Here is a 27,070-nt window from a genome sequence, read left to right as displayed (position 1 = left end):
TTTTTATCGAAGACAATATTTGGGGTAAATTTTCTTTCACCACGAAGTCGACGACGGCTACGGGAATATTTATTCAAATTCTAATCATGCGGGTTGAATTTAAATCAATGGCTGTGTAACTAGGCGTCCGTCACTGAGATTTCATCTATTACATATTAGGCCTATAGACAAATAAATACTGGTAGGCTTTCTTAGCTTCCACACTTCACAACCGAACTAACTGACCTACCAGTATATTTTAGTACCAATACGCACCAACCGGCACAGGCCTAACACTGTTTGTCAACTGTGTGTTCCGTAGTAGGTTATCGTAATGACCTGATACTTTTCTGTCGTTTGTTTTCTCTCTGAGTCGAACCTAATTCTAGTAGCCACCCGCGACTCAACGACCTTGATTTAAACATGATCAATTCAAAATCTATTTATTGACACTTCTGGTTACATGACCAGATCAGAAATATGCTTAAATAAAATAACCGTTATAACAAGAAATCAAAAAATATTAAAGAGCTAACAAACAAATGCCCTTAAACCTGTCGGACACGCAAACGCCGGACTCGTAAACTCTGGGACTCGGACCCGGTGAGCAATAAATTCATGAAATTGACTTTGAAATTGATTGTGGAGAGAGAGGGAATATTCAATAGCTCTTCCTCAAAAAGAAGAGAGAAATATCGGAAAGAAAACACAACATTATGGCTACTTATTAAACGGGGCCAAATTTCCGATGTTTACAGCTCGACAGTGCCTTTATAACGTGGATTTATCAAAATTCCCATGCAGTATCTGGAGATTGAAGTGAGCTGAAGGATATCATACGGATTGTATCGGCGACAGCGGTAAGGTGAGGAAACCTTTACACTTTTAACGAAAACTGTGTGGAAAAGGGAAAAAATAAATATAGCTGCCAAGCAGCGATAACGGGTTTTCTGCAAAGCCATTCAGAATGATGGGAATTGTAGTAAATTGAAATATCGATACATAGAATAAAATGCATTGACAGATTCGAACCTAATATGCTGTGTAAACGTCAAATATGATTCAGCTTTGAAACCGAACATACGCGGACGTACAATCACAAATATTAATTTATTTGACCAGGCATTTATTTTGGCATTCAAACATCATGATACTGTATTATCACCATCCTTAAAAATGGATCTGTCCTATTAAGAACTCATCTTAAGCACCTGCTGAGTCGATAGATTTAGTGAATTTACAGATAAGAACGTACTATGATTTAGAATAGATTTAAGAAGTTAATGTTTTTATTGAAATATTTGAATAAATAATATATTGTAGTGTAGATTCAATCAATAAATTATGAATTGATTTGGTCTGGGTTTCCGGCTGATGTTGATTTTGGCTTTTATGGTTTACAAATTCTACAGTGATAAACAATTGATACCTGCAACATGTGTGTAAATCAAACCTATTCCACTAGTTGCGTGTGTTTCCTAATAAACAGGAGAGTCACTCTTGATCCGAGTTATTAGAAAAATAAGTTCATTCAGTTATAGAAATTCATTGCCTTTTGGAAATTCTGTAATAATATTTGTTCTGTCCTAATTTTTATTACTGTATGAACCAATGATATGCTTTGTAAATATGATGTAATAAAATAAATTTGAATTAAATTTGAACATGAGAATCAAGCATAACTTCTGTTTTTTCAACTTGTCTTTTGTTAACAGTTCCTATTCCAGTGTTATGTCGATCGTGTTGAATCACTTTCCTTGAGTTGAAAGAATCAGATCTATGGTGCAACATCGGTCGAAGAGAGATATCTTGGTGTTGACTGTCCTTGACCATCTAACTTCATGCGTTTGACATTGGAATCAGCATCATACCCATTTTAACTGCAAAATATTCATACAACATGAAAACCTACAGTACATGTATACAGTAATCAAACTTACACCGATGTTGGATATTTGAATGAACGTTGGGCTTATTTCAGTATTCTGAAGCAGGAAATAATAAGCCCAATAAATAGGCCCTATTCCCATTGGAACAATTGTATAATGCGTACAGCAGCACTTATCAGTCAAGTATGGAGAAATCGGTATACCAAACCTACTGATACGCCGGCCACAATCCTTTCCTTAGTCGTTAATTAATAAAAGCAATAATCGGTCCCTGGCGAGAGAACGTGTCCGCGCACAAACCCAAGTAAAACTAGAATACCGGAAATTTTGAATGGATATAACAATACAAGATGAATTTATTTACCTTAATATTCAAACACAGTTCTCCAGTTCAACACAATCCAAATCCTAGCTCTAAATTCCTATTGCACTCTCCTGTTGGTAACCCGTCCTGAATCAAGTCCCAGACCAGCTTTTAACAAGTAACTACGAGTATCTTTTGAGTGTCTGCCGAGTGACTCCCGAGTGTCTGCTCTCTCAAGATGCGGATCCCTTTTATAGAAAGAATCGGCATTCTTAAAATACCGACTCTCCCACTCGACTTATGGCAAGGAGCAGCAACCTTACTGTCATGACTGTTTTGGTCATATAGAATTTAGCCTTAATGATTCGCTGATCTAAAATTATTTGAGAAACTGATTTGCTAAACTAACTTTTTCCTTCCAACCCTCCTGTCATGACGCGGAATGATTTACTCACTCCTTGCTTATCATCGTTGAGAAAACAGCTACTCTCAGCGAGTTACCAACAGACGTATACAACAAAAGAAACTTTAGAGAGCTAGTATGATCATTTAACACAAATTAATTTTCTTAAAACTTTAGCGATTATAGAGACTGTTCTCAATTAACATCTAGGATATTCAAATTAAATATATTTTTGAACCTATAGTATTTGTCTCAGATTACGGTACCACTGATTATTTCTTTTTGAATTATTATAAATACTTTTGATTCGGAACTTCATTATGATCCATTATCTTTCTTAAAATCATTCTATAACTGTTATACTAAATAAATTTGATTACAATACGGCATAAAGCAAAACAACAATATCTCCCCATACTTCCGTTTTTCTTTTTATAGAAAGTAGTCGGGAGTATCATGAAGTAACAGCGTGATTCTTTCACCAGCCGCATAACTAATGCAACCCATTGTTCCGACCAAATACGGTTCCGTCTATTCTTAAGTTTATAAAAAGATTTCTGAATGTTTGCCAGATAACGCAGCAGAAGAATCGAGAAAGAATTATTTTTACACCAGGCTGATTTATGGTCAGCGCTGATAGATCAAAGCATCAAACAACAACCTGCTTACTACATCTTACTACGTTTGTTGTCTGAAACCATTAATAACCACCAACGCATTCAGGAAATCAACATTACAACATTTTTAGCTACTACGAAATCTTGCTGCGGATCACTACGAACAGCAAAATGTACAGGCCTACAATGATTTCTGGTATACAAGCCGTGACCACATGAACGTTTTGGTTTGACTATTAATGTCAGCAGGTCATAGAAGGCCTGACCAAATTTAATCACATGGCTCAAATCAATTAGCCTTTCTGCGTGTGAATACTTCACTGTATTGTTTTAAAAATAGGCCTATCGAGTGAATTAGTACAAAGACTGAATTAGAATTTAGGCTAGTCCTGACCAAATCCTATCCATGTTATAATTGCACCAGTTATAGTAACATCACTGTAAGGCCGACGAGAGGGAAAAAGTTGTGTTTGTAGTACATAGGCATGGTAGGCTTGTCATACTCACTTAATACTTAAAATGCTGTTGTTACCTGTACGTGACTGGTCGGTGATTTCTACAGGTTAGCCGTATGTGAGTACGTTGACGCTCAGACTTGCAATATTGGGATTCGAAACCAAACGAAATAAAAATCCAGTAGTAGTCCAGTGATTTACCCACTGTGCCACAGAACGTAACTGGTGGTCGATGAAATTTGATTTACAAATAGCCTAGCCTCACCTAACCCAAACTCTATTCTTTTACGCATGCGCGTTTGCAGATTATAGGAACTCACGTACAGCGTTTTTAGGGAACTCACGTACGGTTAACCTGTGGATATCACCGTACAGTCACGTACGCGTTACAATTTCGTACTTAAAATGGTATTGGCTACTAGGAACTCACGTACGGCGTTAGTAGGGAACTCACGTACGGTTAACCTGTGGATATCACCGTACAGTCACGTACGCGTTACAATTTCGTACTTAAAATGGTATTGGCTACTAGGAACTCACGTATGGCATTATAGTCTTAGTAGGGACCTCACGTACGCGGTTAACCTGTGGAGATCACCGTACAGTCTCGTGCGGTTAACAACTACGTACTTAAAATGGTATAGGCTTCTATATAATAGGCCTATAGACAAATAAATACCGGTAGGCTTTCTTATAATCTTAGCTTCCACACTTCACAACCGAACCAACTGACCAACCAGTATATTTAGTCCCAGTACGCACAAACCGGCACAGGCCTAACACTGTTTGTCAACTGTGTGTACCGTTGTAGGCTATGGATAATCACCTGATACTTTTCTGTCGTTTGTTTTCTCTCTGAGACGAAGACGAACGAGCTTAGACCACTATTCCAAAATCTTCTATATCCTATAGTAAAAACAAGAAATTTTGAGAGAAGTTTAGTTCATATATAAGCGCGTAAATTCAGGGGAAATCCTGCTTATGGCTCATAGGCCAGCATCTTAGCTACGCATTGAAGTGGTTTTCGCCCCACATACCCAACCTAACTTTTGAAATAATCAAACCTTTAGAAAGGAGGGGTATCCCAGTACAGGTATGCCTAGTTAGTTACCTAATCGTTGGTGGTAAGCTTTTTATAATCGGATGGGCTTATACCAACGTTAGGGATGACAAGGACCAAAACACGGTTGAAAAAAGTAACACTTCAAAAATATACTTTATATTCAATTCAGTCCACAATTAATGGCTTAATTCACAAACTAACACAGGTACCTTTCGAAATAATCCAATTTTATGTATGTTTCGAGTGGTTAATCAACATTATTTTGAGAAATTAATTAATTTCTCCACCAATTTCGCCATTGGCCGCCATTTCTCTGTATTGCACATGTGGCATGATAAGACAAGGGGACCTACAAGGATTTATATAAAACTTCCAAGACGAAACGACAATTTTTATTTTTGATGGTTTTCCAACTTATATTTCAAATCTTCAGGTTTTCCATATTAAATTATGAAATAATAAATTCTGGTAAAAGAAAAATGTGAATAAGTGTTGATTTCTTAATTTTTTTCAATTTCGTCGTTTCGCTTCGTTAGTTTGTGCTGTTGTCCTGGCCTCAGTCCACAGGTGCCAGCACCTCCAGTAATTTTCAAAATGGCAGCTGTTGACCCGACGGAAATTTACTCTCACTTTACGGCCGATTTGCACATGGATTAAGATCGTCAGGTGAGGTGTTATAGGTATCAGACAAACAACGAATCTGTTGTGCGTCGATTACAACAAAAATTAGACGGATATCTTAAGAGGCAATGAAATGCCAGGCAAATTACTCGTCAGTCAGATTGGCTGACGAAGATTTCATACAAAAATGACCTTCCCATTCCTGACTGTGGTTTGTGAAAATATCCGATTGTGAAACTAAACCACAGACAGGTTACTGACTAAGGTATGCCAGTACATCCGAGCCAAATATCTAAGGGAATCCCCCACCGTGTTTGGTACCCTTACTCCAAGCAAAAAAAGTCCAAGGAATCCCTTATTTCATCATCAAGCTGTCTCTCAGGATCAATGGATTTCATACATATAACCGAAATTCGTTACCTATCCCATTTGCAGAAATTATGGCTACATTTATGGGGGACCTCTTCTTCACTCTAGGTACTATTTTTGGGGTCCGGCCCTACGCATCTTCGAGCTTCTAACCTAATTGTGGTCTGATGCCGAACGTAATTCTAGTAGCCTTCCGCGACTCAACGACCTTGATTTAAACTTGATCAATTCAAAGTCGGTTTATTGACGCTTTTGGTTACATGAACTGATCAGCAATATACTTAAATAATATAACCGGAATAACAAGAAATCAAAAATATTAAAGAGGTAACAAACAAATGCCCGTAAACCTGTCAGACACGCGAACGCCGGACTCGTAAACTCTTGGACTCGGACCCGCTGAGCAATAAATTCATAAAATTGACTTTGAAATTGATTGTGGAGAAGAGAGGGAATTATTCGATAGCTCTTCCTCGAAAAGAAGAGAGAAATATCGGTAAGAAAACACAACATGGCTTCTAATTGAACAGAGCCAAATTTCCGATGTTTACGGCTCGACAGTGCCTTTATAACGTGGATTTATCAAAATTCCCATGCAGTATCTGGAGATTGAAGTGAGCTGAAGGATATCATACGGATTGGCCACAGCGGTAAGGTAAGGAAGCCTTTACACTTTTAACAAAAACTATGTGGAAAAGGGGAAAAAAAATAATAATCACCCGAATTTCAATAGGGTTTTCTGTGAAGCAACAGAAAACCCTAATCACGCGAATTTCAATAGGGTTTTCTGTGAAGAAACAGAAAACCCTAATAATAATCACTCGAATCTCAATAGGGTTTTCTGTGAAGAAACAGAAAACCCTAATAATGCAGCCAGACTTGGAGAAAGTGAATCTCCCTGTCTAACACCGTTGACACAGTCGAACACACCCAGTAATGAAGTCTGGTCTTCGCTTGATACACTTCGTGTTTTGATATAAACTACTTATTGCCCAGTACATTCACCGCTAATACCTACTGTCTGTCACACCTACTCTCCGTGCGACGTTTTGGTCCGTAATTTCGTTAATAATCGGTTTATCTACCTTTATTAAGCATCAATTTGTTCAGTGAGGAATTTGCATTCAGAAATAAACAACAATTTTCACTTAAGTTGTTTTTGTTTTCATTTATGAGCGATAGTTTACTCGGCATACGCTCGCGTAATGCTGAAAAATCCGCTCCGCGGACGCTCGGAAACGTTACAGTGACGTCATCACCTGCTCATTAGCATATCAAAATACAGTAGGTGGCGCCACGTGACGGGCCACAAAAGCCGTTTTTCAGCATTACGCGAGCGTATGCTAGGTAAACTATCGCTGATAGAAGAAAACACAAACAAATTTATGCCAGTTCATGATTTATTTCTGAATGCAAATTCCTTACTGAACAAATTGATGCATAATATTTACAGATCAACCGATTATTAACGAAATTACGAACCAAAACGTCGCACGAAGAGCATGTGTGACAGACAGTAGTCGTGCGAGTTTGAGCATTAATAAGTCGCGATCGATGAAATCGAAACACTTTGGTAAGATTCAAGAATAGGGGACTAGTGGTTAGGTTTAGAGATAGAGGTTAGGGGACCAAACCGAAGGTTTGGAGACCCCACTAGTGCACGGGCAGCGGGTTATCCCTGTAAAAAAGTAGTAAGAGTTAATTGTTGTAGTGAGGTGGTCTACGGGACGTTCATGCCTTGGGGCGTGTTCGTGTCGAGTCGTCGTATCCAGTCTTCTTCGGCTGCTTCGCGGATCGGTCTCGTGGAGCCTGGTAGGTGTTGGAGACCGTACACCCGAAAGTGTTCGCGGGTGTTGTCGACTTGGTTGAAGTGGTCCGAGACTGGGGTCGAATTCTTCGTTCTGATGCGTGAGACGTGATGCGTGACGCGTTCTCGTAGAGACATTCCGGTTTGGCCGACGTACAGCATGTTGCACTTGGTGCATTCGATGCAGTATACAATTTCACGGGTCGCTTAATTAATTGTGCTGCGGATCGCGTGCATTTTGTTGTGGCTGCGGCAAACGGTTGTTTCTCGGACGAGTGGACACGTACGACATCTCGGTGTTCTGCATTTCTTGGTGCCTCGACGTCGGGTTGACGGAGTTCTTTGAGTAGACCTGGAAATAGAAGAATTGGAAACAACGGAAGTATTTCTGTTACGATGCGGTGAAGAGGGGACTCGGGGAGGGGGTGGCTCCGTGGGTTTGAGCTGCGACGAAGTTAGGAGATCTTTGAGACTCTTGTGCTTGGTGTAGGCGGTGACCGTGGTTACCTCGTCCGACCGGCCGGTGGCCGTAGCCAGTTCCGTAAATCTGGTTCGGATGTTACGGGCTAGGGTTCGGTTGGCTTCGGAGTGAGGTAAGATAAGCGGTAAACGCTTTTTCGGTGGTTCGTTGGTCCGTTGTTGTTCTCGTAGATCTCGTTCGGCGTGGTGCCGTAGAGCTTCGCGCTGCGTGTAGGTCCGAATCGTTATTGCAGATGCGCCGGAACAGGAGAATTTGACTTTTAACTATACCGGAAAATGTGTGTTTAGGGTGAAACGAAGATCGATGTAGTAATTGGTGCGAATCGGTTGGTATGAAGTAGACTTTCTGGTGTCTACTGTACCACTTGTCTCGAATCGCGGGCCTTTGAAAGTGGTTACGTCCAGGAAGTTGACGCTGGTGTCGCTGATTTCGAACTTGAGTTTGATGGATCGGCTCACTGTTTGTAAGACGTCGATGAATTGCATCAACGTTTCGCGGCCGTGTTCCCAAACTATGTAGATGTCGTCGATGAACCGAGCGTATAGCGATGGTTGGAGTTCGCTTCTGGACAGACCTTCTTTTTCCCATTCGGCTACAAAGATATTGGCATAAGAAGGAGCAAAACGCTTACCCATTGCGGTACCTTTTACCTGTAAATATGTGTTTTCGTTAAAGTTAAAGTCGTTTTTCTTCAGGCTGATTTCGAGTAGTTTCAGCAGCTCGGCATCCGGGCGTCCCGGGTTTGGGTTATCTCGGAGAGCTTGTCGGATGCTGGCGATACCCTCTTCGTGGGGGATGTTGGTGTAGAGCGAATCGATGTCCATGGTGACGAGTAACGCATCGGCGCTAAACTGTTTACCGGCCAAAATATCTAGAAAGTGGTTGGTATCTTTGACGTACGACGGGTGACCGCGGGCGATCGGCTGCAAATAGTAGTCGATCCATTCCGAAATTTCGTAGGTTTCGGAGCCGCAGTCGGAGACGATCGGTCTCCCCGGCGGTACGCGATCGGGTACCGTCCACTTCTCGCGTTCTTTATGGATTTTGGGAAGCAGATAGAACTGCCTCTGTTTCGGATTATCGGGCGGTAATAGATATTCGGCGGTTTTTAGCGAGATGATTTTTCGTCGAGCCATATTTTCGATGATTTCGCAAATTTCTTCCCCGGTCTGTTCGAAGATCGGTTGCTGCAGCGGCTGATAATACTCGAGATCGGCTAGTTGGCGCATGGCTTCGTGGACGTAGTCGTCGCGGTCCATGATAACCGTGGCGGAACCCTTATCGGCGGCTTTGATGACAATATTAGTGTTGTCACGCAGCTGCTGGAGGGCTTCGCGTTCCTGTTAAGTGAGGTTATCATTTACGCGACGCGTATCCCTGGTTTGTTGAGCCAATTCGTGCGCGTCGTTGCAGAACTCGGCGATTACTGGTTCTATTTCATCCGGAGCCCAACTGCTGGGCAGACGGAAACGCGGAGCCTCGCGGTCCGGTTTGTCTCGGAAGTGATGATCGAGTTTCACTAGCCGGTTGAATCGGCACACTCCTTTGGTGCGCTCGGTCGCGGCGGCATCAGAACCGATTTTTGGAGTCGGGCAATAAGTTAGGCCCTTTCGGAGTAGCTGATGTTGCGCCGGACTTAGGCGGAGTGAACGTGTGAGGTTGACCACCGGGCTCCCGAGAGCGGTGACCGGATCGAGTCGCGCTTGGTTTGGTGCCGGTTCTTCGTGTTCGTCGGACCTGGAAATGGAAGAAATCAGAGAAGCATTGGTTAATTCCGGTTGATTTAACTCACCAATAGTGGACCCGCGGTGACGTCGTCGTGATTCTCGAGGAGTTCGTTGAACTTCCGGGCGAACTGCTGGTGTTCGCGGGTCGTGTTGAGTTGAACGAAGTGGACGAACGAGTGCTGATACTTTTTGACTGCGGCGTTGATCAGGCGCTGTGTAGTCTTCCTGGTGGTCGCTTCGAAGTTGTTGTCGCGGTTGTTGATTCCGACGCTGATGATCACCGTATCCGGGCGATCTCGGCGCTCCGGTACAGCATCGATCAGGTCGGCGAGATGAGCCATCTTGCAGCCGGGGAAGCTCTCAATCTGGACGTCATCCGGACGGCGGCTTGATGTGATGTTACTCAGATTTGAGTCACCAATCACCAGAATGGGTCGCCGGGTTGGTGGCAGACTCCAATCCTGTTTCTTCCGACCCGTATTCGGATGACGGCAAAATTTCCTGGGGCGCCGTCGGTCTCGGTGTTGGCGTCGGACTTCGCGCTGGCAGTAGGCGCCCTGGTGACCTGTAATGAGACGGAGAGCTTGAAAGAGCACAGAGAGACGGCATCGGACTGCTGGTTGGTGCGGTCGGCGTTCTCTGCGGCGGCGGCGTCGGGTTTCAAGGCGGCGGCGTCGGACTTCTCGGTGGCGTCGGACTTCTTGGTGTTGGCGCCATTCTGGTTGGTGGCGTCCTGGTGACATCCGCGTAGCTTCTCGGTGACCTGGAATTAGAAAAAGGAGGCGCTGTGGGCGCGGCGGGCGCAGCTGCGGTTAGTGCAGGCGTCCTCGGCGTCGCGGGCTGTCGAATCTTCCGGCTCGGTCTCGGCGGCGGACGAGTCTTCGGCTCCGTGGGTGCCTCCTGGTGGTGTGACCTGAAATGAGAAGGGGAAGAGGTCTCCCTTTACGAAAGCCATTCTGACAGTCAGAGAGAAGTCCATTTTAGTTTCGCAATAATTCACAATGCGGCGATTTAGTACACATGAATACCATTTCCCATCACACGATAATAAAGCTATGCCCCTATAGTTAAAAGGAATATAAGGATCTTTGGTTGAGCCTTTTGGTATGGGGAACGGTATGGTTATTGAAACAAAAATTAAAGAGTGAAACCAAACATTGAATGACCGTTTCGTTTTGAAGTACTTCATTCGGGATATTATCGATACCCGGTGTTTTACGTTTTTGGTTTACCTTTGTCAGCGTTATGATGTTGGCATTGAGCCAATTCATTTAAAATCGTGGTACGTTTTTTTTATGTGAGCATTTGTTTCATTGGTTCTCGGCTTAAACGACGTATAATCGATGCGATATAAGACATGGCGAACCTCCGTCGATGACATGGTCAACTGAGTTAAAATTCTACGAAAAACTGTTTTTGGCGGGAAAATTCTTAGCTCTCGCGTATAAAATTGCAATGACCTCGATTGGGGGCGTCGTCTCTACGAGCGAATGTGATTGGCTGTTTTTGGGATATACGGGGAATTCCAGCGCTACTAAAATAATTATTGGAAAGCCATACAATGGCGTACGTTTCATTGGACTAGGTGCCGTATACGTGCCGATTTCAAATGCTCAATGCTGGTGAGGATGTAATTATTTCACTCATCTGCCATAGGTATTGTTTAATTTTAATACCCGGTGATTGTTTTGATTGACATTGACGTGTAAGCGAATATTCACTTACACGAGGCCTCCACATGCACGCGGAGTGCTACACCACACACACACAAGCTCGTACCGTGATGCTGTAACGCGTGAACGTTTGACATGAAAATAGGTTGAATCATCGTAGCAGAAGATGAGCGCTGTGTTTTCTATTCGATAGAATTTGTAATAAATTGTAATTTCTTGTGACCTGAAAATACTAAGCAGCAAACTATAAGGTCTGTCGATGTCTGAAGAGGATATATTCAGAGTGCTGGGTTTTCTTATCCTTTAAACCAGCTTTTTTCATGGCTTTTAGTTAAAAACAGATTTCCATGCAACACTTAATTCCTCACACCAGTAAGGTTTATAAGACTTAAATTTTTTCCGCGTGGATTTCTGTGATACCTTTTTGATGTCTAGATACGAATCCATCTCATTTGTAATAGTTTACGTAAATTATGTGTATAAATTATCAAATTCAGCTTGGTTTTTCCGTAAATCTTCCAACCGTTGAATAATAATATTAATAGCATTTCGGAATAAGTCGTTGGTCATGAATTCAGCTGGGATTTCATTAAAATAGTACCTTTTAGTTTTAGGCGATCTTTCAACGTGGCATCTCCATTCAGCTGAGTGAAATATTTTTTGAAACTCAGATACTTCCACTTCGACGCAAATCAGAGAATGATCTGGTAATCTACTTTTACTGCTGATTAAATGAGCACAATTAGCTCTTTCTGCTAGGATATACATTAAAATGCTTACAATAAGAGTTATCAGTGGGTACAGCAATGGTCAACTACAGATTTGCCCCGTGCATTAATACATGTGTAAATATCATTACCCGGAGTTAATCTTCCATTTAATACTCAAAAGTTAGTGTCCTTTAGAAATTCAACTAGTTTTGTCAAGGTACACTCTTTGTGGGATTTCGGAATCGTCACTATCATCTGGTATCGTCCCTGTTCTGGCATTGAAGTCTCCACAGAGAAGTATAATATCACTATCACTTAACTTATATATTTGTGCAATAAAATGTGACAAAAGTTTTATCTACAAAAATTAAATCGTAATATTCAAGCAAAGAGTTTCGTATTAATAAACCGACACCTCCATCCTTTACTTTCGCATGTTTATTTCGCAGGCTCCTGGAAAAAGGAAACCACGAGTAATCAGACACATTTAGTAAATTTTCAATTAAAATGTGATCCATATGAGTTTCTGTAAGACAGTACACATCACAGTTTTCGTTGATTAAGATGGACTCTCTTAACGCAGAGTTAAGCTTGGTCCATCCACTTATGTTCCAAGTGGCTATTTTCAATGAGTTATCATCTGGCTGGGTGGCACATCAATACATGCCTCGGAGACCTCTACCACGGTAACCTCCGCGACCACGACGGCGCCCGCGATCGGGCATTTCATAATCAAACTGCTGGTTAGTATCATCATCGCGTCTAACTACACGACCGTTGGTGTAACTCTGAATTTATGACCAGTGGGTATTTCTATCAATATTGTCTTCATATTCAACTCAAGGAGCCTATCCGTGCGCAACTTGGAGCTACGCATATAGTAATCTTTGTATTTTCGATTCTTTTTTAAATCTTGTTTACTTTTCAAAACTAATTTTGTCCTGCACGTTCTTGAATAGGATTTTAACAAGCCCGTCAAAATTTTCCCTCCAGGGCCTTTGCCTGGGCGATTTGAACGAGGTGTGCAAGGTGACCTTTTGGACCTCGCCTTTCCGTCTTTTTATTGAATGTCGTGTCCTAGCGGCTGGGCTGGTATATCGATCGGTTCTGAGGGCACGCGACATGTATTATATTGTTACCTACTTCGTTACCACGATCAATTGCAAAATTGTAGCTCATGTTATATTCTATTATTGTGGTGAGTTTCAAGATCATTGGTTTTTGTATATAGTCACCAGGTGGCATTTTTGGAACAAGAGGTATAGGAAACTTTCACTTTCATATGGGTAATCAAAATGTAGATAGAGTAGTTGACTATAAATTTTTAGGTAACAAATTCAAACAAAATCGAAGCTGCCTAGAAGGCAAGAAACTGTTAATTGACCAAGCAAAAAAGCGTTGAATGTCTTGTATATGAGAATATATTCACTAGATTTACCATTCGATTGCCAGTTTAGAATGTTCGATGAAACCATAGTTCCAATCTTGCTGAACGGTTGCGAAATCTGGGGATTCTCCTACCTAGACATCATTGAGCGTGTCCATACTGAATGTTTACGTCGGGTTTTACGCCTTAGAAAAAGTACTCCTTTATACATACTCAACGGTGAATCAGGAAGACTAGTCAAATCCAGAATTATTAATTATTGGTCAACTCTTATTACAACCCGTCAAGGTAATATATCAGGGGCAATCTATCAAGCTCTTTATGGCTTACACAATTGTAAATGGTTGCAAAACATCAAAAACATGTTATATACTGTTGGTTTTAACAAAATTTGGGATAGCCAACTATTTCCAAATCAAAACTGGCTAAAATTATCCCTTCGCCAGAGATTAAAGGAATAATTTTCGCAAGAATAGAGAAGTTGTTTTATTGGTTCATCTCTTCTAAAGGCTCATATTACGGTTTATTCATGCAGGATCTAGTGCTAGAACCATACCTAATATCTAAAATTATATCAGATAACCTTATTATAAACCTGACTAAATTCAGAAGTAGCAACCACAAGTTTCCGGTGGAAACTGGGAGATGGGAAAAGACGGATAGAGAGGAACGTATTTTTGTACCCTATGTAACAATGGTGTCGGTGATGAATATCATTATCTTTTTTACTGTAATTATTTTAGCGATGTAAGAATGCGCCTTATCCCCTAATATTTTTTTACTGATCCAAGTCCTTTCAAATTCTTGCTTTGATGCAACAGAAAAATGAATATGTATTAAAAGATTTGTGTATGTTTGCTTAAAACATTCGCTTAAATTCTCGGCTAGCTGTAACCATACACGTACCATTTTCCTTGTTTAAATAAAGTTAAGTAAATAAAGTTGTTTTTTAAATTAAGAAAAGCAGAATAACTTATTTCCATATTATATTGAAACTTTGGCATATATTGTAACCACAATATAGTGCAAAATTGTGGCTCATGACAGGTTTGATTAATGTGAGTTTCTAGGCCATTGGTTTCAGTGTATGTTCACCAGGTGACGTTCCATATTGCATCTGTTAGATTGTCGAGCGTTTCAAACCACTTCCCAAGTGGACATGGTGTCCATGGATCCCTAGTTTGTATCAAAAGTAGTAATTTCGGCCTAACCTTGATGAACAATAGATCATCTGAATTTCAGACAAATACTGGAAAATACCGTATAAGTATTGGGATCGCAAGTTGAATGATTCAGGTAGAGGTAAGTAGAATATAAAGGCCGAACACAAAGAAACGTATTTGACAAGCACGACCCGTTTGATATTTGATTTTGTCAAATATCCCTGGGGCCATTTTAATCAGCGATGATGTTAATCTTGGAAGTAACTTCATTATTGGCTTTGTCACTTCGTTATAGCTTTGGACGACATACTTCTGCGGAAAGCTAAGGCTATATACAACAAACCCGAAGATTTTAAACCACAGTTTCATCACTCGGCAAGTAAGTTGTTGAGTGGCGAGGGTGAGTAGTTAGAACGTTCAACTCCGAGAAGCTAGGGGGGTACCATCCCCTTACGATACGGGACAAGCGACTGCGATTGTCTCTCTTCACCCAGGAAAGAATGGGTACCTCGTCTCATAGACGACTCTGAGCCCTTAGTAATTGATTCCCCTATTTAGAGATTACTGATACACGGTTAATATAGTAAGGAGTATAGGCCGGGCCAATAATACAAACTAATGAAAGCATATCAGTGCCGTTGAACATCCGTATCACAGTGAACAGAGCGCCGCAGAAGTTGAAATAGGGTTTTCCGACCTTCGAAAGAATTCCTTTGACTATTTACAAGAATTATTTTTATTCCACATTACTGCAAGCAAATCTTAACGAATTGTCGCCATAGAATGGCTGTGTGTTGTTGAAATGATAATTAATTTCTTTGGTAAAATCAGTATCTGGATAGCAATCTAAATTTAACTCAATTCTTCATAAAATATCTTAAGATTTGTTTTTTAAGGATTAAATTTTTAGAGTCCTTGGTTGTTATATATTTCGAAATTGTTTGAAAAACAGTAATTCTTCTTCAAAAGGAATAAAACTGCGTTTCCATGACCGTTAATACTAATCCGATAAACACTAATTTTAGGCAATATGAAAATGATATTAGGCCAGATATTATTGAACTCGATGATGGACTTCCTTACTAGTTTATATGAATTTAGGATCGGTTCTTATAGTTTACCTGTGGATACATTTTCAGACCTTCATTTAGATAGAGATGACAGGATATATTGAAATATTCAAGGTGATGGATCCCATTTTCTCTTTGACTGTACTTTACTTGATAAACTATTTGAATATTACAAACTATCATAATAGAATACCTTTAATACCCTTGATATTTTCAAAATGCCAACGGTCTGATTGGCTCGAATAATTAAAGCAGGCTTAAATGTGTATAAATTCCTCCAATGGTTTAACACATTGTAAATATAGTCAATGTATGTTTTGTTAATGATTTGATGTGTTTTTATTCCTTAATTTCTTATCGCAATTGTTGTTTTGTAAATATTAACTTATTGTAATACGTGTTTTCACTCTATGTATCATGGTAATGTGTGCAGTGAAAATGAATTCGTATTTGCGTTCGTATGGATGACAATGCAATCCAATAAAGGTTAATTGATTCCAATTAAACTATGCGGGCTTTCGACCCGGCCATTAGACTTACCTGAAATGTTCCTTACGGAATATTCCGATTAAAATCATTAGATTTACCTTAAGATTACTTAAATCTACAAATACTCCATCATTTTTAATTTTCATGAACCAACGTTAAAACAGCAAATTCGAGCCGTAAACGTATACATTACCCCGGACTAAACGGTACGCTGCATGGTTTTGCCGTTATGGGTAGATGACAGGATCTGATTTAAGGGTGTGGCTTGATGGCCTGACAACGATTCGGACAGATTCAATTCATGAAAGAAGTTTTGCTCTCGTGTTACAGAAAAATCACCCCCGTATCGAAACCATTCAGATTTTAACAGTTCATAGCTATAAATTCCCTTTGTTTTGTTAAAAATCATATTTGCCAGCGTTGCGTGAGTGGCAGTGCATTTTAGGCGGCACTGATTGAATTCCACTGACTACAATTTAGACAAATCATTTCAATATGGATTCTATTGCTTCCAAGAACTTCAAGTTAATCAATGCAGAAAATCCGTTATTACTGCTATGCAGATTGTGGAAAAATTTCCAATGCCTTCTAATGCATTGGATCATACTCCAACTGCGAAATAGCATAATGTATAAATCTGATAAAAGGCTTGTAGAGAGTTTGTAAGTCGGATTTGCTCTCCTTTAACCGGAAAACGCCCAGGTCTTAACCAGCCTTTATTTTGAGGCACCTTTATGACAATATAAAAGCCTAATATTTGAGAAATTTTATCTGAATGCCCAGTTATTTCTAAAGCACAGTTGAGAATTTATGTGTAAATAAACAAAGAATGAACATTATCTCATCATGAAATGATGATATACGTAATCTTTGATATGGATGTTTTGCTTCTTGCAGGCTTTAGTACTTCAACCGAGAAAGTAGAAAGTAAGTTCAGGCGAATGCATCAAATTGACAGCCAGGGTTATCAATAATTTTGATTCTAAAAACCTGCTATATTCATTTGTTCGTTTAGGGCTGATTTAGGGCTATCTTGTCTAGGGGGCCCTGTTAGATATTTATATAACACTCACAATGTGCGCAGATTTTGTGAGTGCCGTAGGCGGAAAGTTAAGCCTTGCTTCCATGTGCAAATTGGAACAATTTCCTGCATTTTAGAACTACATGTAATTTTGGTAAGAAGAAATAGTAGATCATTACAAGTATACACCACTCTCAAGCCTGGACACGGTAGTATTTGGGAAAATGTCGAGTAAAAGAAAAACGTTCCGAACTTCGAGGGGAGGGGCTCTGGCCCCTCGAGTAACACCCTAGATCCGCCAATGTGTAGCTTTTAATATTCTCAATATTTCACCAAAAGATTCATAGACGCGTCTATTTATACGGATATTATACATTTGGCCTAAAATCATCTCATCCCCGAAAACTGTACCAATGACATTTTGCTCTTGTATACGTAATGTATAAATATACATTGTAGATGATAATCCTGCAAGGAAGAAACGGAAAACAAAAAAGAAATCTGAAGGGTTAAAGACAACATCAACAGTATCTGGTAATGAGGGTTTGTATCGACGTATGGTCAAGGTCAAGCTGTTTGTATTTTTTATTTCCTGCTTTCATAAATCTATCGACATACGCTCACGGTGTATTGTAAACTCACCTGATTTGGGGGCATCAGTCGTCTTCGGTGACATTCTAGTAATGAAAAATATTCCCCAACCGGGAGGCAAACATCTGATCTCTTTTATGTCAATCGAGACCCGCTTAGCCGCAGTAACTGGATGCATGTGCTATTGCTGTGATAACCACACAGCCGTTGCAGCTGATGCTTGGAATATAGTTTAGTAGTTTAATGGGGGTCACTTAATTGTTAACGAAATGGTCATGCAGCTGCCTTATCAGCGTGCAAAATGTCACGAAAACTGTAACCACTACCTGCAACCACTGTAACACACTAAGTTACACGGGGCTGTTGTACCCGTTATTAATAATGATATAGATCAATGATATCACGATTAAGGGCGATGCATCTACGAGGAGAATTCTGAATTTGGCATGTCACGGCATACAAATAACACTTGATTTATGAAAGTTTATGAAATGATTGCTAGCACATACACGCATGAATCGAACCGAGCAAATAGTCGTCGCGGAATTCCGAATTTTCGTGGACGACGGATTCGTGCATTGCATGAACATAACGATGGTCACCCTTCTTCTAGGTGACCATCGGTCACCTTTCTTCTAGGTGACCATCTCGTTGACATTGCTGGTTTTTAACATGTTTCCCCGCCAACTAAATGGCAAATGTCAGAAAATTGTTAAAAGATGTGGCTTTTTTGGCATGATGTCTTTATATATCCGACAATAATTCGATGTGATGGTCGATGCTGAAGTTTGCATGAACGCGCTGAGAACAAATTTTATTTTTTTCAGATTATAAGGCTATCCGGTGTACAAGTGTCAAAATTGACATAGGTGAGCTGCCCTTTCATAACATATCAATTTATGCCAATGCGTAAATTTCTGAATTTGATTTCTCATATTTTAGAGGAAGATGAAACGAATCAGCAGTGTGAAAAGTGTAAGTAATACATTCTAAACTACGTTTGACTGTTTGACTAGTTATTGGGCCAGCCATAGGCTGAGCCTATGACCATACTGTTTTACATCCGGGTTTTATTTCAAGATTTAAAACCTTTGGTTGATTTTGGTTTTTGGAAGGGATTTTTATTTGCAATACAGAAAATTCATCATTGACAATTGTGCAAGGGTCGAGAAGTAGCTATTTCCCATATCGGATGGATGCGAATTTATTTTTCACAAGAGACCGGCGCATGTGCAGACCATATCTTTCGCTAGACGTAAATAATAACAAAATAAACTCACGTGGCCTAACATGAAATGAAAATAACCTCTACCTGAGAGAAAAAAAAACATATTCATATCGGAACCCTTTGGCCGAGTTTCCATTGATTGACTTTGGGAGGAATATTCCTCCCGAAGTCAATACTTTGAATATCAGACCTGAAGGTCAAATTCTCTTCGTTTGACATTGGGAAGAATATTCATCCCAAGGTAAATTTTTGAATATCGGACCCCTTGGTCAAGTTTCCATCGATTGACTTTGGGAATATTCCTCCCGCAGTCAATATTCACAATAGCGGTCCCCTTAATTGGTGATGATCAAAGAACGCGCGGCTCAGATTTCTATTGTGTGCCTATCCGGTGTAATGCGCGGCACGCTTACGTAATCTTTTCTGTAAATGTGAAGACCTCGGGGGCATTATGTTCTCTAAAGCCCGGCATTATCCCTCAATCGGGTCTGTTAATAGGTTGATTTACGGCCGAGTCGACATGTTTCAACAATTTTGAACTGATCATTTATGAATATTTGAGACTTATGAACTAAAAATTACTTCAATTTTTGAAACATTTTGAGAAAGTCACAAAACATTTGAGACTGCGCTATTGCCGTACTTAAAGAAATAAACAATTACTGCATCAAAAATAAAACGTTTTATTAGTCAAATTTTATAACAAATGTCAACTATCTTAGGTTTAGATTCAGCGTTAAATTTAGATTCACTGCATGAGTTGACTGAACTGAAAATCGATCTAAAATTGCCCATCGTTACCTTAAGAAAGTAAAATCCAAGTAAGGAAGGCCTATCAATGCCTAGTCAACCAAAATTACAATTTCAAAAAACGATTAATTCTGTGACAGCAATAAGTAATACTTCAAATTAAAATTCAGAATACAAATATGGATATCCATCAAAAACTTACAGCAGTAAATAGCTATACTGCTGGAGGAGTTAACAGAACAGAACAGAATTGCAGCACTTTTCAGCAGTTGTCATCAATAATATATTTACAGGAAGTTTCAACATAGTTCTTAAATAACTATCTTCATCAGTTTATCAGTAGTCGTCTTAGAAAAATTCGGTGTTGATATTTCAGAAATGATTTGAACATGCCTCTCGAGTGCGGCGTGCCGGCTAAGCAACGTTTTACTATATCTACATTTATTACATTTACCTATTGTTTTTTCCCTGAAAACCCTAATCCTAAACCTAAGCCTACTCTAACCCTAACCTAACTCTGACCCTCTGGACTCCTCTAAATACCCTTACGCTCTGGGCTCTTTATAGAACGACTTTAAAAAATTTAATTCTGCAAAACATTTCAAATTCAATTGAATTCTATTGAACAAAATAACATCAAATCCAATATGATTTGTTCCGCTTTAATAATGATAACAATTTATTTTCGTAAACCACGATACATGCACATTCTAATCAATAATATGAAGGGAAAATATCTGCGGTATTCGTTCCTGTTGCCTGTGCTACTTATAAAACACGATTGTACTGTGTAAATTACATTCAGCGGGGAGTGAATTTTGACAAATATAACCCATAGATTGCATAATTTAGGGAAAGCGAATATCAAAACCTGTCAGGAGTGCCCCGTGAAGCTCTTTTTCGATATTTTTGTGTCGGTGTGAGAAATAGGGTTACTCACTGCGTGGCTTATCATTGATATATTGCCTTGTTCCCATTCTTTGATGTATAGTATTCGTTTCCACAAATTATTGTTTTACCCTCAAGAGGTGTTGGAATCATATTTTCACATAAACAGTATATGGCATAAGCACAAAACTCAAGAGGCCTATAGACTCAGTATATGACTGGTGGCCATATTGAATCCTAAATATACACTGTTCCCGATCCATTCTACATGTATATGGGGCAAGTGATTATTCGTTCTCACCCATTCGCGTAAAATGTATAGTACCTAAATAAGCCTATTGATTTTGGTGACTGGGTACCATATTGGATTCTATAACCTGCTTATGCCATACATGATGCAGTTTTGGAAGTGCAGCCTCCTCATTTGAAAGGAGTATGCGCTGCAGCAAATGATATATCTTAGTCATAGTTGCATTCAAGATAGTTGACTCACTGGCGTGATTGGATATTGGAAATACACTGTTCTTGCCATGTACCTTACATGCGATGCGTATGGCATGAAGATAAGTCGTATCGATGTTGGCCATACTAGTATTCAAAATGACTGTTATCCCTTTTTGCTCGAATGAAGGCTTGTTCCTGTTATATGGGGTACAGTTTCTCGAGCGCAGCCTTCACCCTTTCCGTCAAATGCTAATTTTATTGAATATTTTGATCGGCGGAGGATTGTTCTCCACATTGATCTAGGCCCGATTGAGTCGTTGAACTCGGGTAACGGTATGGGTATGATAATAATTTGCTGATACGTATATACGAATGTGTCACTGACGGATCTAGGAAAATTTAGCCATGTAATAGGCTACTAAAGTCTATCCCAGTGGTTATGATCGCGGTGCATCAAACAGTTCATATCATAGCGGATCTGGAACCCTGTGGTTTCTATGTGCTCAACCCTGCAAGTAACTGAGGTCAGGCAACTACTACATTCAAGAGTGAATAATACTAAAGTTTTCACATCCTGGTCATTCACTTCTCTTTATTCCTCTAGATTTGGTTTTTTCTTGTATATTCTCAAAGAACACCGATTACTTAAAATGTATTTAAGCATGGAATTTCGAGGATTAATTTCTTATTTTGTGCACTTAACAAAGCTAGACATGCGCAAATATGTTAACAAATGACTATTTGTGGATTTGATTATCATCTCATGAGTCGTACGTTCTGTGTTGCTATTTTGCTTACACACAGTCCTAATATAATGTTTCAACTTGAAAATTAGTTCTGACACTTTCTAATGTAAACATTGACTTTGGTATCCTCGGAAAATATTCACTCTTGAATGCAACAAGACTTCAAACTAATTTTTCCTTGCTAATTTCTTCATTTTCTTAGTGTAAGCTTCGAAAAGTTTTGCTCTTTATTCACTCTTGCCCGTTACTATATAACAAGCAGCTGGGGTCCAGCGAGTCAGCGATGCTCATGGTGAGTTTGACCACTTACAGCTGTCAGTATCAATTAAATTGTTGTTGATACTGGCTCTTCGAGAGTGGAAATGCCGCGATCATAACCACTGGGATAGACTTTAACGGGGTCCCGCCATTGGTGTTAGATATTTTTGACGAAATAAATAAAAAAATATACAATTTCCAAAAAGATAAGTGTCAAATTGGCATGTTTTCACTATCTTTGCCTCGATGAATAGGGCAACCTCAATGGGAAAGTAGGGGTCCGGACCCCGTGACCATCCTCTAAATCCACCCCTGACAGACAAAGAACACAACATGACATAAATTGAATATGCAGATCGCCTCCGCCATCGTTTTTCTGGTGTGCTGAGTTGCGCTCAAGGGTAGCCAACCAAAAGGAACACAGAAAATGTGTACAACTACTTTTCTTTTTTTCCAAATCAATCCTTTTCTTTTAAAAGCTTTTTAGTGAGAATATTCTTCTTATTCAGTTATTGCCATTCTAAGGCAAGTGAAAGAAGAACTCTACTCATCGGACGATGGTAAATACGTATTGAATTTAGCGTCAGTTCCTGGAGGTCCTTTTGTATCGATTCTAATTATACGATTCTTATATTGTAGATACGTTGGTTGATATAAGTCTGTTGTTTCTTAAAGGTAAAAATCGAAATTGCCGTATTTTCCTTTTACTACTTAATTGTAAGACTTTCCGCCGAACTTGAATATTTGAAAAGACACGTTTCATCCATTCCATGGAGCCTGAATTTATATTGCTGAGATTCATATTTCTAACACAGATAAACATTCGAAGCATTGCTGTTTATACCATAAAACCGATGTAGTATCGGAACGTTAACAATATCTAATCTATTTTTTTAGCAACATCAGAAACAGCGGGTAAGTTTCATCATTGTCTTCTATGCTGAAACCAGTCACATCTTCGCCATTATGCAAAAGTTGATTACAGTATGTAACTCTCAATTTCCTTGGGTCATTTTCCAGTTATATATGAAAATCTCAAAACATTTCTGAGACTTGATTTATCCATTTCATTTACCGTCTAAGTATTGTTAGAATTTTGAAATTTATTTTCTGTAAGTGGTTACATTTGCCACGGAAAAATCGAGTAATTGAATACAGATTTTAGCTAAACTGAATAAAATTACGTAAAAACCTGAGAAGGCCAGAAAAAACTTATATAGTTTTTAAATTTGGTAATTTGACTGTACTGTGATCCAGTATAAATAACGATGAATCTGGGGAGTAATCACGTCTTCATAAGCATATTAATTGATCGTTGGTAAGTATCATGCTTGCTTGTAATCTAATCAGATAATCATCATTGTCGGATTTCATATGTTTTGTGTTCACCACAGGTTATTTCGTTGACAAGAATTATGATGAAATCAGTGGAAGTATCGATGCAAGTTATCTCCAGCAATGCCGCAAGATTCTTGAACGCAAATCTCTGACTGATGAAGAAAAATTAGGTAAAATGTGTTAGCGCCGCAATCAAATAAATAGCGAGCAGTTAAAATATCGACCTGAATGGGTTTTTAGAAGAAAACAGAAAACGGATTTAAAATAGATTTTAACCCGTCCATGTTTGTTCGGTTTCTTTTTATATTGCGTGACTTAGACTTTATTAGCCCACTTGGGACTTTAGTCCCAGCGGGCTATTGCGTTCACTTTTCGTCCGTCGTCCGTCCGTCCGTAGACGGAATCAAGTTATTTTGGGAAGTTTTGAAGACGCTTCTAGGTAACGTCTTGATATTTGTGTCTACCCTAGACACATCTTCAGCCCAAAAACTGGCCCTGTCAGAATCAAGATGTTCGACTGGCAGCCATTGTTGTTCGCTGAATCAGCACTTTTTACATATTTTTGAACCTTTTGAGGAAAATTTTGAAGACGCTTTGATCAATTACCTTGATCTTTCGGGTATATGTGAATCCCCCCATGGCCCATCAGCATAACAAAAATTGGGTCGATCGGACTCAAGATGGCCGTCCTATGACCTTTTTGGTGCCCAAAATGTTAATTTTGGCCCGAATTCTGAGTCCTGTAGCTTACTACTGGTTTGCCATTTCTCATTGCAATTTGTGATGGGTATTCTTTGGAAAGGGATGTTTTATACCTGAGACAGGTATTTTTCATCAGCCAATTATGACGCAATTGGCGGCCATCTTGGTGTCACCAGTACTCATTCGTAAGTGGGAAAAAGTTTTTCCACATTATGTTGATACCTAAGCGTATTTTGCTTCAACAATCAATTAAAAAGTTGTAGCTCATAACGTGTTCTATGATTGTGGTGAGTTTCAAGGTAATTGGATTTCGTGTATGGCCACCAGGGGCGTTGAATAATACAATATCTTAGCATTTCTTTATTATATTCGTACCTATGCATATTTTGTAACCATAATCAACTGGAAAGTTGTAGCTCATGACATCATCTATGATTGTTGCGAGTTTTAAGGACATTAGTTTTTCTATATGATCACCAGGGGCGTTGAATAGTAGAATAACTTAGTATTTCCATATTAAATGGTAACGAGGCATATTTTGTTATCACAATCAATTAAAAAATCGTAGCTGCTGACATGTTCTATGATTGTGGTGAGTTTCATGGTCATTGGTTTTTGTGTATGGTCACCAGGGGGCGTTGAATATTGAAATTGTTACATTGTTGAGCATTTAGAACCACTTCCCAAGTGGGCATGGTGTCCCTGGACCCCTACTTTTTTATTCGTGATGTATTAAGGAGTTCTTCCTCGTTATTAGGTAAAACATACATACGCATCCAAAAGGATGTCTTGTATCCTAAAAATGTGACTTAATCTGATTTTATTTCGGTAACAAATTTTTTTCTCAGAGATCCATTTGACAGGGGCCCGGTCGATGACGATATTAATGTCACGTAAACAACTTTTTCGAATCTAGTCAGACTTTTTATAGAACTATATTTAAGTATTTCAATGATAAAAGACTATCCGATCCTTTGCATCACATTTAAATTGACAATATCTTTGCTTTTATTGATTCTGATGTGGCCACTCTTTAGGAATAATGCATGTTTTAGGCTAAAATATAGATTAGGACGAGTGAGTGTAATTGCAGTAACATCGTATCTGCAAGCTGAATACTTAACCACTTGCTTATTATAATATTTCATTGCTAAGATTGTCATTCCAGCTATCGGTGGACGAACTCGACTGATTGGCGACGATGCTTGTTTGAGTAAGTGCGAAAAAAACTATAATTTTACAATCTGCACTTACTGGGCGTAATGTTTAGTTACTACAACACGATTAATTTCATGATGTTGGTTCGTTAGGCATTCATGTTTATAACTGGGACCTGGAATGAATTTAAGAGTCAGAATGCAATTTCTATGAGATTTTTGCACGAATTCTTCCCCTATTCTGTTTATTTTTGTATTATATATGTATCGATATACTGACTTATAGTGACATAGAAATAAATTAATTTTCCACAGGAAAGCTGCTCAGTGAACTGATTAAGGATCGTCTTACAGGTAATCATTGTTAGATTTACATAGGCATACATAAATTTGAATAGACTTTTAAGTGTCGATCTTTTTCTTTTGTCCTATATCAATTTTGGAAAACCTCGCCTTGTATTAATTAGTGGCTTGATCTTGAATGTCATAGAATATAAACTGTCAAAATGAAAAATCATATCTACCCGTCAGAATTTCATGTTTTAACCGTCAAATCCATCCATCAATCAAAACTACAGGAATTATATTGTGCTCCTTGAAATACAATATTTGACGCATCAAACCAGATCTTGGATATACAGTCAAACCTAAATATATGTTTATCAAAATTCCAAAAATTGCTAGCGTAGATAACTAAAACTTCGCGTTATTCCGTGACCTGATTAAAAGTCATATTGTAGGTGAAAGCATTGTATTTGTTGTCAAACTAGCATATCTTACCCGATATGTATATGCTTAAACATAACTAAAATGCGGATTTTCAAGTCTTATCAAAATGGTTGAAAACGTCATTCCCCTGAAGGGATTCGAACATGATGGTATCGCGGGACTCACGGCATGAAGCCCTGCACACTAGACCGGGTGTGCAGGCACATGCGCAGGTTTACCGTGCGAAAACTTGCGGCACCAATCAGATTCTCGTTCTATAATCCCTCGCCGAGTCAAATTTAACGGAAGAAGTATGAATGGGAAAACTCGGGCTAAAATAAAATGGGATTTCTATTTTGCTACTAATGACATCATCCAAGCTGCGAATGTAGCTGCGCACTCGGTCTTGTGTGGCAGGGTTTCATACCGTGGTGAGTCTCGATACCATCAGGTTCGAATCCCTTACGAGGAGGATGGAGACTCATGAGTCACTCTTTGAACATATCCGTGATAAGTACGGCGAATTGACCGCTAGTATTTAGTGGGTTTGCGAATGTAGCAAGCGTAATCATCAATTTTAAAATTCCTTTTAGGTGATAAAGGCGTAATGCATGTAATCGAATATCTAGGTAAGTGCAAATCCTTTACACTAAACTCTTATTTGGTAGCGTCGAAAATCAAAGATTGAACCGTTGAGATAATTGAGAGTGAGATGAGATGGTTGCCATTAGTAGATGGGATTAATCAAAAGTAACTGATGGGATTTATTCTTATTTGAATGAATAAACATAAAATGTTTTTCCTATAATATATACATGTATCAGACCCTGAAAAGTGTCCGCTAGTTCAATTGCCCTATATTCAGTAGAAATTCTACAAGCTTTCAATTATAAGCAATAGCTGCTAAGATGACGATTCCGTGTGTTTACAGATGCCCGAGATGGCCGAGACTTAAAAAGACTGTCAGAAAAAGGTAGGGATTTTTCAACCACTGTGCCGAAGATAAGCGTTATTTGTGTATGATTGGTTTAA

The 27,070-nt window shown here is 39.3% G+C and overlaps 1 protein-coding gene across 6 annotated transcripts in view; it reads left to right on the top strand.

The window, feature by feature from the left end:
- The window catches only part of LOC141907606 (uncharacterized), an 87,615-nt gene that overhangs the window by 29,170 nt on the left and 31,375 nt on the right, over window positions 1–27,070 (top strand). For 5 of the 6 annotated variants that reach the window (XM_074797297.1, XM_074797300.1, XM_074797301.1 and 2 more), the window contains 14 exons: window positions 14,728–14,787; window positions 14,944–15,027; window positions 17,105–17,134; window positions 17,688–17,771; window positions 18,647–18,688; window positions 18,762–18,794; window positions 22,643–22,693; window positions 22,773–22,808; window positions 23,031–23,048; window positions 23,528–23,641; window positions 25,342–25,386; window positions 25,646–25,684; window positions 26,632–26,667; window positions 26,970–27,011. In XM_074797297.1, coding sequence (XP_074653398.1) covers window positions 14,728–14,787; window positions 14,944–15,027; window positions 17,105–17,134; window positions 17,688–17,771; window positions 18,647–18,688; window positions 18,762–18,794; window positions 22,643–22,693; window positions 22,773–22,808; window positions 23,031–23,048; window positions 23,528–23,641; window positions 25,342–25,386; window positions 25,646–25,684; window positions 26,632–26,667; window positions 26,970–27,011 — 714 coding nt within the window. The remainder of the gene's footprint in view (window positions 1–14,727; window positions 14,788–14,943; window positions 15,028–17,104; window positions 17,135–17,687; window positions 17,772–18,646; window positions 18,689–18,761; window positions 18,795–22,642; window positions 22,694–22,772; window positions 22,809–23,030; window positions 23,049–23,527; window positions 23,642–25,341; window positions 25,387–25,645; window positions 25,685–26,631; window positions 26,668–26,969; window positions 27,012–27,070) is intronic. The other variant, XM_074797298.1, reaches the window with a different exon arrangement.

This window comes from Tubulanus polymorphus, chromosome 6 (genome assembly GCF_964204645.1).
Source record: "Tubulanus polymorphus chromosome 6, tnTubPoly1.2, whole genome shotgun sequence".
Classification (NCBI taxonomy): Eukaryota; Metazoa; Nemertea; class Palaeonemertea; order Tubulaniformes; family Tubulanidae; genus Tubulanus; species Tubulanus polymorphus.
This window is presented reverse-complemented; position numbering and strand designations above follow the sequence as displayed.